This window comes from Eptatretus burgeri, chromosome 2 (assembly GCF_056783735.1).
Source record: "Eptatretus burgeri isolate ZD-2024b chromosome 2, Ebu_testis_v1, whole genome shotgun sequence".
In the NCBI taxonomy this organism is placed as follows: domain Eukaryota; kingdom Metazoa; phylum Chordata; class Myxini; order Myxiniformes; family Myxinidae; genus Eptatretus; species Eptatretus burgeri.
The window spans coordinates 132209429-132221445 of NC_140962.1; the positions used below are offsets into that span (position 1 = coordinate 132209429).

Below are 12017 nucleotides of genomic sequence, written 5' to 3' on the forward strand. Positions count from 1 at the left end.
GGAGGGTTTTTGGCAGCAGCAAGAAGGCGATTTGTGTTCTAGTGTTCAATTATATAATTAAATTGAAATAAAATTAAGACTAAAGGTCATATAAACAAAATTCTGGAACTTTACCGACGTTGATGCAGATGCACCCTCTCTAACAAGTTACATTAGTTCTTCATGTCTGTTGTTTGTGTCTTTTATGCCATTCTTAAAAACAGCAAGTTTCCTGTTTGGAATGATTTTCAATATGTTTCACTGCCAGACATGCAGACAAAGTAAAAAAAAAATAAAAAAAATGATCTCACTCCTCTCTGTGCATGTGTGATCGGGACTAATTCAGAACCATCCTCACTCCTCACAGGTTTGTATTGCAATTTATGTTCAAAATATAAAACATTAAATTGAAATCAAGTTGTTCCTCGATCATAAACTGACATTTGTAGACAGACAGACAGACCAGACGGACAGACAGACAGACAGTGAACCTATTGCTTAACCCCACTTTGTGCTTCGCGTACACAGGGGTAATCCTCATAATAATTCACAGACCGAAGTTTGTGTGTTTGTTTGTTTGTTTGTTGTGCTGTTTGTCTCCCACAGTTCTGGGTCAATTACATCCAGACTTGCTACAGAGGATCAGCATGGCCACAATTGGTGTATAGGGGTGATTTTTTTTTATCTTTGCCGGTGGTCTTGGAGGAGAGAAAAGAGTGGGACGCAAATTCTCTATGTAAATGTGTATCGTGTAGCGCCACCTCCAGGTGGGGGAGGGTATTACAAGTCTCCACCATTTACAGTGCAGTCCTGTCCCCACGTTTTCCAGTGCAGTGAGGTGTTTTGAATTATAAGCAGTAGGTCGTTTTACTACATGTACGTAACCCGGGTTTATTAATTTTATTTTATTTTTTCGGGAGCGATTGAGGCAGCTGTGAATTTTCCTATATACCGTCCACATCAAGGGACATGTCAGAACAATGTGTTGCATGCTTGGAACAAGATTGCCCATTGGGTGGGTACTAGGGTGTAGCACTTTTGCAAAAGTAGTTGCTGGAATAAAGCACTATATGCCTATCGATTCTATTAGTGAAGTTAGGTGATCGACCAAAGTTTGAAAAATTTCCCGCCTTTTTTGACCGCGGGCCGCCATTTTGAAATTTCAGGAAAAATCCATATATTTGGAAATAACATTGATTTTTGAATATTTTTAAATATATATATTTATCTGTGTTTAGATGGCCAAATGCACTTCAGTAGGCACCAGTATGATAGTAAGTACCCGTAAATATTATTCACAACTTGTCCCAACATTTTGAGAAGGGGTTGCCAATTTGGGAATTTCACTGAAAATCCCATATTTTGACAATTATTGCACGGCACATTGTTAGGCATTTACAGAATATCAGTAGTAGCGTTTTCATTAAGACATTATTCATGACAAATGAGAGCATGATCAATTAATGAGAACAACCAAATATGTTTTAAGCGACATGGTTTTCATATATGACAACATAACAATCTAGCAAACAAGCAACCACACAGATATCTTTTAGAGAACATAGCGTTTGTTTTGTATAGTCTGGGTAAAGCTTCCTGTGCTCTTCCACGCACTGTAGCAATTCTTGACGTTGTTTCTCATCATTGCACATATGAATAAAGTCAGACACTAGCTTAACTCCTCTTTCAGCAAGATCATTTACGACACGTAAAGAATTAGCACTTTCGCAAAATTTCCTGTAACTAGTGAACTTGTCCCACATAGCCACAGGTGTCTGCAGCCACTCCTGATCATCGTCTATTCCTAGGAGGTCAAACATCAGCCAGGATTCTTGGCTAATGAAAGACCTTAGCGTTGGCATATCATCAGTTGAATTAAATTCCACATGGAGAAGTTGTGGCTTGCCAGAGTCGAACTTCTCAGGCCGTTATGTATCAAATAACACTTGTCCCATCAACTCTCTCTGTGTTCGGGACAACACAACTAACTGAGGTGTTAAGTACCAAGTATGGCGATGGCATGACAAGATACAAGCATCTGCTACACCACTGTCGTAATGTTTGTATAGGAACATGTCAGCCATGAACTTCAGATCGTGTCGTGCCGCAGATGTGCTAAGTGGACTCTGTAGGAATGCTTTAGCATAGAACAGACCTACGAACTTGGCCACTGTTTAAATACACTTATTGAACATCTGATATCTTGAACTGGTCTTGGAGCAAAGCTAATTTGAGAAAATAGATGGCTTTCGGGCATCGGGAAAATAGATGGCTTTTGGTGGTCACTACTAATTCTTTGTGTGTCGTAAATGATCTAGCTGAAAGTGAAATTAAGCTAGTGTCTGACTTTATTCATATGTGCAATGATGAGAAACAACTTCAAGCATTGCAACAGTGCGTGGAAGAGCACAGGAAGCTTTACCCAGACTATACAAAACAAACGCAATGTTCTCTATAAGATATCTGTGTGGTTGCTTGTTTGCTTGATTGTTATGTTGTCATATATGAAAACCATGTCGCTTAAAACATATTTGGTTGTTCTCATTTTATTGATCATGCTCTCATTTGTCATTAATAAAGTCTTTATGAAAACGCTACTACTGATATTCTGTAAATGCCTAACAATGTGCCATGTAATAATTGTCAAAATATGGGATTTTCAGTGAAATTCCAAAATGGCAACCCCTTCTCAAAATGTTGGGACAAGTTGTGAATAATATTTACGGGTACTTACTATCATACTGGTGCCTAATGAAGTGCATTCGGCAATCTCAACGCAGATAAATATATTTTAAAAATATTCAAAATAAATCAATATTATTTCCAAAAATATGGATTTTTCCTAAAATTTCAAAATGGCGGCCCGCGGTCAAAAAAGGCGGGAAAACTTTCAAACTTTGGTCGATCACCTAACTTCACCAATGCAATCGATAGGCACATAGTGCTTCATTCCAGCAACTACTTTTGGAAAAGTGGTACACCGTAGTGGGTACTCTGCTGGTTATCATAATATACAGATTACACCTTTCACAAAACTATCCATATCTTCCCAATCGACAACCTCAGAAGACAAATTGCTATCCTTTCGGTCTCATTACACTGAAAATGTTCTTGTACTCAATGGAATTACATTTACTCATAAAAGCAAGTCGCACCTTAAACGGTTGCAAAACACATTCTCAATTTAATTTTGGTTAGTTTGACATTGGTTTCAAGACTGAATAGAAAAGCCATTTAAAAGAGACCTGATGGAGATATTCCAGCCCTGGAGGACAGCTGGGACTTGCATTCGACGACTGTGGTGCTTCTGCACAGGCGAGAGAAGAAAGAAAAGTGATTAAAATAGCATAGAATTAAGTGAATGAATGAAAGAAAGTTTTCTTATGGCAAGGCATTGTACTTAGGGTTTAAAAAAAAAATACACAAAGCAGAAAATGGAAAAACACATGCAATGAGGTTTTGTCACAGAAAACAAAAGGTCAAAAAATAAATCAAATATTTCATCCGCAGAGTAGCCTTGAACAGGAATTAGGATCGGTCATAACATGACTCATGTGTGCTGAGATCTTCAATGTCCCCCAGCAGGAGCGAGGGATTGGAGCTGAGCAACACAGAAAAAGAAAAAATCGATAGTAGACCAAGAAACCCAGGCAATAATTGTTATCAAAAATGCAAAAAAATAATAAAAAACATGTCAAGGATGTTGGTTTAAGGTCAAAATTTATGTTTAGCTTCCTGGGGTAAACCACACTAAAGCTGTGAGGAGTGGCTGAAGCAGACAGAACATTATACATTAGAATGGAGGTGATTACGAGGGGATCTGATAGAGATGTTGAAGATGATGAAGGGTATTATAGACAAAATAGGTGCAGAAGAGTTCATCAGCAACATAGACAGTGACAGGATCAGGCGCCACAGAGAGAGAGTAAAGTAGAGGAGAGTTAAAATGCCATTTAGGAAGGGGTCTTTACTTTAAATTTGGTGGCAAGATTTGCACTCCGGCCACCGTAAAACCCTTCATTCTTGACAGAGGAGTCCAAAGTGAAGGCCCGCAGGGCCGGTTACTTTGAGTGGCTCCATCAGTCTGATCCACCAGCCGTTGAGTTGGATGTTAGGAGTGTTACTATCCCGATTGGTGACCCTCCAATAAACTGTGATCCACCTTCGTTTGTAGAAACACAGGCTGCGGTGAACCGGTTGAAATGGGGTAAATCTCCAGGGATCTGTGGCATCCATGTTGAACTTCTTAAGGTTGGTGGAAATGCTGCACTCATGTTGTTACATGCAGTTCTATGCTCTGCCTGGAACACAGGCATCATCCCAATTGACTGGAAGAGTGGCCTTGTTGTCCCTCTCTGGAAAGGGAAGGGTGATCGCCAAGACTGCAACAACTACCGAGGGGTGATGCTGCTCTCAGTGGCGGGCAAGATCTTTGCTCGGATAATTCTTGATAGGGTTCGCCACCATATCCTTGAGCACCAGCGTCCAGAGCAGTCAGGCTTTACACCAAATAGGTCAACGATTGACCGTATCCTTGCTCTTCGGGTCCTCACCGACCACAGATGAGAGTTTCGGCAGGGGCTGCTTGCAGCCTATGTGGATCTCTGTAAAGCGTTCGATTCAGTGAATCAGGATGCCGTCTGGAGGATTCTTGGTCTTTGATGGGTGCCACCAAAACTGATCAAACTAATGTCTGAATTATACTCTGGTACTGAGATTGCTGTGAGATGTGGTGGTACCATCTCTGATTTATTTCCAGTCATCAGCAGTGTGTAGTGGCCCCCACATTTTTCAGCGCTTGTTCGGACTGTATTCTCGGGAGGATGTCAGAGAGATCAAGCTGCGGTGCATCATTTGGGAATGTCAAGATCTCTGACCTTGATTTTTCAGATTTCTCATCTTTGCAGAGACTCTAGATATCATTTTGGGGGCCCTCGAGGTGCTAAATGAGGAGTCGATCCCACTGGGATTATGGATTTCTTGGGTCAAAAATAAGATCCAGGCTTTCAGTGACATCTTGGATGCTGCTGTCCTGTCTGTGCCTGTTTGTGGTGAGGATTTTGAGGTTGTGGAGAGATTCACTTACCTTGGCAGTGATATTCATGACTCTGCTGGCTGTGAGCCAGAGGTCAATAGACGTCTGGGTCGGGCCTGGGGAGTCATGGATTCACTGGATCATGGGGTGTGGTGCTGCCATTACCTGTGTGGGAGAATGAAAGTCTGAGTCTTCAGGTCCTTGGTGCTTCCAGTCTTGCTCTATGGATGTGAGAATTGGACCCTGACCAGGGATCTGAGACGGCGACTTAATTCCTTTTGCACCAGGTCTCTTCGGAGAATCCTTGGCTCTTGCTGGTCGGACTTTGTGTCCAAGGAGCGGTAGCTGAGAGAAACTCAAATGAGATTTGTTACCTGCATAGGCCATGAGCATCAGCCGCAGCTGTATGGACATGTGGCTCGTTTTCCTGACGCTGATCCTGCTCACCAGATTCTCTCAGCGAGGGAGTCTCGTGAGTGGAGGAGGCCAATGGGCCAACCACGTGCCTCGTGGTTGCATCAAGTTGATCAGCATCTCAAGTAGATGGGGATGGGCCAGGCATCTGCCTGGGGGATGGCCAGACGAAGGCCTCTGGAGTACCAGCGGAAAGTGGACGCAGTGACGTGCTGCTCTGGCGCATGCTCCCATACCTGACCTGGTAACATGTCCTCAGGACCATAGTGGGGGTGGCATTGTCCACTTTATATGATAGTTAGAGATGAAGTGTTTCATCCAATTTTCTCCCCTCGATCGAAATTGGAGAAGTAAGTCCATGGTAGTGGGTGATACAGCAGGTTTCCCACCCACCTACATAGGGAGAAAGCTCCACATCCCCAGTGCTATCTGCTACCACACAAGTGTGGACCTTGAGGGAAAGGCTGGATTTGTCAACATCCTTGGTGGGCAGGTGCTCAATACAGGGGGAGGTGGAGCACCATGAGGCCTGATTGGAGGACCTCTTGGGCCATGATTTGTGAGGGCTCTTGGGTGTGGAGACCTCATGTGGCTTGGGGAAGTTTGCCCTCTTGTGCTATTGGTCTCTTGGTGCTCTTGTTCTTGATACCTCAGCTGGATGATTTACGTAATTCCCTTTAGCTCTGACTCTGGCCCACTGTTACGCAGCGAAGAAAAGGTTGCCCCCAAACGAGTCCTGCACTAGCTTTTTCCTCAAGTGCTCTTAATGCCATGCTATTTTAGCTCTCTCTTGCCCGGTTTTGTGCAAATGATAGTTTTCCATGTGTGGTATTTCCTGACTGTTTTTGTGTTCATTTGTGTTTGGAATTTTATTGCCGAGTGTCATGTCAATTTTTTAAAATTCATTTCTTCAGTGACTTTGTGTGCCTTGTCTTATCACCATTTTGGGTTAATCAATTTCTGGAGTATTAAATTGACAATTATCTTTATTAGTAACAAGCATAGTACCTGACTGCGATAAAGCATGGACCAAAGTCTCCGCTTGTCATTTGTAAAGGAGTAAAAGTGACCCCTTGGTTTAATTACCGTTCCATTACCTCCAGTATGGTAGGTAACCAACCTTCATCTGTACCACAATGGAATACTTTTTTTCCCCCACTCTGGGCTGGTACCCTGATAAACACCTTGCTCAGCTTGATGCCATCAAAACCAAGGCTTTCTAGATTATTGGAATCTCCCGCAATGAAGCCGAGACTCTGGGCGTATCACTTTCCCATCGCAGACAAGTGGGTGGTGTCTCTGTTTTCTTCCGCCTACTTTCTGACATGACACCTTCTGCTCTTTCCGTGCTTTGTCCCCTTTGTTGTTCACCACCGACAACTGTTGACAGTTGTTCAGCACCATCTCAAATGGGGTAATAAGCCAAATCCCCCATCCAAAACCATAATCTATTCTACCACCGTTAACCACACCCCTACCTCCCCACCTCTGAGCACCCTCCTCCCAATTTTCCAGTTTCTCTTTCTGTATCCATATTGTTCACATGCATCCTCTCCTACCCCCAATTCCTCCTCACAACCATTGTTTGTCCAAGTCTCCCTCTGTCCATCCAAACAAAAACAATGTTTAAAAATGAACAAACAGCACACTCTTAAATGTTTAAAAAATAGAAGTTGACATTTGACCCCTGCGTCTCCTGAAAACCTTTCCTTTTTCTTCCACCTGCCTCAACACTCTCCCAGTCTCTAATATCGTCTTCCATTTTACAAGTTTTACTCTTCACAATTACATTGCCCGAACCCAACACCCCGTGCCTCCCCCGACGATGTATTAAATCATGGCTATCAATTACAAAAACGTTGCGAGATGTTAAAAAGGGGCATCAAATCACACGAAGAGTGAAACATTACATCAAGAGTAATGTTACATTTTTACAAAAAAAATGTAACACCAAGTTACATTTTTCATTAATTAGTTAATTTTTTTTTTTAAGAGAGAGTTATGAGAGCCCGAAAAAAAGAAAACAATGTTTTATTTTATCTTGTGGTTGAGACATACCTGCCATGAATTGTGGCATCTGAAATTGTCCGTAAGGGCCAGGAGGTGGTGCATAACCGCCGACAGTCATTTTGTTCTCGTCTGCAGGGGAAAAAAAAACACAAACAAAACCCTCAATAAACAAAATATAACAAATACACCTAATTCATGTAAAGTGATAACATCATCAATGCAGGGCTCATAAATATTTACGAAGCATGATCAAATTTGTTCAGCTGGAATAAGAGGTGAAACTAACAAAGTGATTCACTGTTCAAGTTTCCTGTAGTGGGAAGTGCTTTTTACAACAAACCTAACCCATACTGTTGTTGGTGAATGCAAAATGGACTGGGTTTCAAGTCGGGATTCAGCCCACTCGTTGCTTCTCATTACTGAGGCATGGCTGTGCCGCTGATGCAGTGCCCCTGTGCCAATCAAGCAGGAATCTGTAATTTGTTCACAGTGCTGGCGATAACTCGCCGAAACTCGAAAACTCGCCGATAACTCGAAAAATTATCCAAACTCATTAACAATACATTGATACCATGGCTTTGTTTTACTGTTATCCATAATATCCCGTTACTCTCCAAAATAACACATTAATAGAAACAATGCTTCTTCGGTCAAAAATGGTCGTTTTTTTCTTTCTTTCAATTTTGGAGTTTTCAGGGAGTGCTGCTTTTTCCTGATCAATAAGAATCGTTTTTGTATCACATCCCAGGTTGTTGTATTCCTGGTGTTGGCTTAATGGTTAGGGTGGTGGGCTTGAGATTAGGGTTAGGGTCCTGAGTTCAAATCCTGTTCGCTGTTGAATTAATACCAGGTGGGGTTGACTCAGCCTGTCATCCTTCCGAGGTCATCAAAATGAGTGCCAGCATGCTGGTATACTTTGGCGGAATGGCGACCCGTCCAGGATTGTGCCCAATAGCCAAGGAGACTGCTTAGGCAGCACCAATGCTCTGCACAGAATATGGTCCCCAATGGAATGGATGGATCCCAGGTTCTCTTAAGAGTTCAGAATTTCTCCTTTTTAATAATCTCATATAGCTTCTGAGGCTCATGGAAGAGCTATCACACACAAATCAGACACACACATGCAGACGGAGACATCAGACAAAACTGGACTTGACTTCAGACAACCACAGCCGGTGACTTTGGGCGAAATGACGGCAACTTCTCATAATGGCAGCAGCACCATCTTGTGGTGTAACTTTGCTGTCCACAGTTAGTGAGGCATTTTAAGGATAAATCTCCCCCTCTACCTCCTCCCCAACCTACCATGGGTAGAGACCTACAGGGTTTATGCATGCTATATCGTCAAAATGCTGAGTGTTAAGCGAGGAAGCAGCTTAGACCATTTTTAAAGTGTTTGGTACGACTCTGCCAAGGTCAGAATCGAATTGCTGACATATCAGATACTTAACTACAACATCACATTGTATATTCCACAAAGCTATGTAATTGACTAACATACATGCACAAACCTATAGTCCCTTTGTTTGAGAGTTAATTACCCAATAATGCAAAAATGGTTAGATTATATTTTATTTGCTGCAGCATATAGATATAAACTTAATTAACAAAACATGTATTCCTCCACTTTGTGTTCCCCACTAACTCTTCACTTTCTGTCATATCTACGCTGCAGATGTAACAGGCCTCCACCTCAGCAAACAAAAATTCTAGAAGAACTAGTCTTGTTGGTGATGTTCGTGTCTATCTAGGTCTGTGGACACGTAGAACAATGGATGAAATCAAGAGAACATCGATTGAGGTATGCTATCCACCACGGGAAGCCAGGAGAAGCTGCCATTTTGGGCGTTAACCCTTCAACAGAGCAAAAAGAGGAACTCGAGAGTAAATAGAACACCTTACCCCACGCTGTCTTGAGAGAAAAAGGATGTGGGCGGGGTCTCCGAGTGGTGAATTTGATTGGTCGCGCCAACATAAAATGCTGTAATATTTTGTTCAAGTACTGCTAAACGGAAGGGTTTTGAAAGTGTACAAAAAGGTGATTTGTGTTCTACATTGTTCAAGTGTATAATTCGTTTTAAATAAAATAAAGATTTCAAAAGGTTATAGAAAAAAAAAATCAGAGGTTTACCACCATTTGATGCAATGTCTTTTACAACACCTTATTTAACACATTACATCAGTTATTTGTGCCGGTTATTTGTGTCCTTTATGACATCCTTAAAAACAGTTAAGTTTCCTGTTTGGAATGATTTTAAATTTTGACTGCCAAGCAAACAGAGTATAAAATAATTATCTGGATCACTCCTTTCTGCTCATGTGCGATCGGGGCAAATTGAGAGCCAAAGTACTGTGAAACTGCAGGTTTGTTTTCCGATTGGGGTTCAAAATATAACCTTCAATTTAAATTAAATTTTCCCTCAATTGTAAAATGACGTTTGTGAACAGACAAAGTGAACCAATTGCTTGACCCCGCTTTTCGCCGAGTGGCCACGGGGGAATTAACCCCTCTTTTGCTGTTTGTTTCTGTATTTCATAATAGCACCTAGTTCCCCCAACTCACTCCAGGCTGACTATATTGTTGATCGGCCAATTCAAATCCTCCTGGTGCCTCCATCGTGGCTCCAACGCAATATAAACGTTTGACATTTTCCAAAATTGAATTCTGAGCTCAGGAGCGTTATTTCCTTTTCTCGTTCATCTTTTTTCTTGAAATGATTCATCTTCACCTGTTCTACAAGTGAAACTCCCAGCTTTGTCCCAAATTTTCCGATGCCACTGCACCTTTTGTGACGCCATCTATAACACTGCGTGCATTTAATTGAATTGCATCCAACTCGTTTTCTGCATATTCAACAAAACCATTGTCTGCTTTCTTTCCTTTCTTCTTCATAAAGCTATCAACTAATCTGCGCAACAAAATTGATGCAAAATTAGAACAAAGCCTTTGACCACACTATTAACCACAAATGGACAAGTTTCGTATTGATTAGCACAATGTTGAAAATCATAATTGTGAGATGTTGTGCTGCATGTCTTTTTTCGCCCAATCTCTCAATGGTGAAGAATCATTTGAAAAATTCTGAGATCCAGTTCCGGATTCGGATCTTCACCAAAATCTAATCATTTCATCCGAGTCAGATACCCAAGCTCTTCATAAAATTTCGTCTGAATCCGTGCACAAGTTTTTGGAGATATTTTGTTGACAAACAGACAAACAGACAGGCAGGGGTGAAAACATAACTTCCGTCCACATTCGGTGGCGGAGGTAATAAAACTGCTGAGTGTCTCATTTACATCAGTGGTACCATTCGAACTTGCACAACTCGCTGTTTCTGTGAACTTGGTGTGTAACAATAGGCAAAGCACAAGAAAAAATTAGGATGTTTGGACCATGCATTCAACTTTAAACATTTGATGCCAAAGAGAGACAATATGTCACGATTTGTATTGTTAAAAATACTCAGAGAGCAAACAAGGGACGGGACAAGCAAACAAGTATTAAAGGCAACTGGTGAGAATCGTTAGCAGAGTGACAAATGAGATAAAGTCAACATTGTAATAAAACAAATATGACCTAAACAACAAATAAACATAGCTATCTAAGTATTCAGGTGAAGCCTGGTGTTGATGTAATGATTAAGGTGGTTGGCTCAAGTTCTTATTGTCCTGAGTTTGAGCTCCTGTCATCCCGTAAACACAACTCCAGGTGTGTTGACTCAGTCTGTCATCCTTCCGAGGTCGGAAAAATGAGTACCAGGCTACTGGGAAGAACGAACCATTTGAGTATTCTGCGTCGGAGTGGCGACCCATCCGGGATTGTGCCCCCCAAGCCCAGGAAAAACTGCGTTGGTAGCCCTTTGGGTCTGAAAATGTGAAAAGAGTGGTTTATCTTCTTCTGTTCAAGTCCAGTAATTTTCACAGAGTACCACAAATAACAAGGAACTTCGACGCAGGAGGTGGCTAATCGGCCCATCATGGCTGAGCTACACCAACCCCAGAATAAAGCATTTCTCTCTATCAGACACACAGGCTCTTCTGGCCACGTACTCATCAAACAAATGAATGCCATCTTCTGAGAAAAGGAGCTCACTTGATGGTGGGTTCACAATTGAGCCGTCCAGCTTGGATTTGATTCCCGTCGTTCTGATGAAATTCCATCAGCGGTGCTGCATCCTGGACCATGCCATCCTTCAAAGAGGGATGCAACTCTAATTGAGCCACCACATTTAGGTTGTGTACTTTCAGGATCTGACGGTATCTTTTCAAGGTATGTAATTGTGCACCATTACTCGGGTCAAATTCTAAGCCTGAGGATAAGTATCTAACTACTATAACTTACAGTAAGTGGTTCTGCTTATATGTGGATATGGTACAAGCATGATGACCCTATTGCACTCCTCTTGTGTCCCGGTTTGCTTACCTTTACGGTCACGACCTTCAATCAGTCATCACATACACCAAATCGTCACAGAACAACAAACTGCTGCAGAGGGACATGCCCACTTCCTGGAACAGTTCGGTAATTCCAGACCGCAGCGGTCTACTCCAGTCTTGGTGACCTGGTTAATGGATGGTT

General features: G+C 41.9%; 1 protein-coding gene across 2 annotated transcripts in view; it reads right to left on the reverse strand.

Annotated features, from left to right (window-relative positions):
- Positions 1-12017, reverse strand: part of LOC147033170 (phospholipid scramblase 1-like) — a 145711-nt gene that overhangs the window by 112386 nt on the left and 21308 nt on the right. For both annotated transcript variants that reach the window (XM_085871292.1, XM_085871293.1), the window contains exons 2-3: positions 7487-7567; positions 3225-3286 (exon numbers count right to left, since the gene is read on the reverse strand). In XM_085871292.1, coding sequence (XP_085727418.1) covers positions 3225-3286; positions 7487-7567 — 143 coding nt within the window. The remainder of the gene's footprint in view (positions 1-3224; positions 3287-7486; positions 7568-12017) is intronic.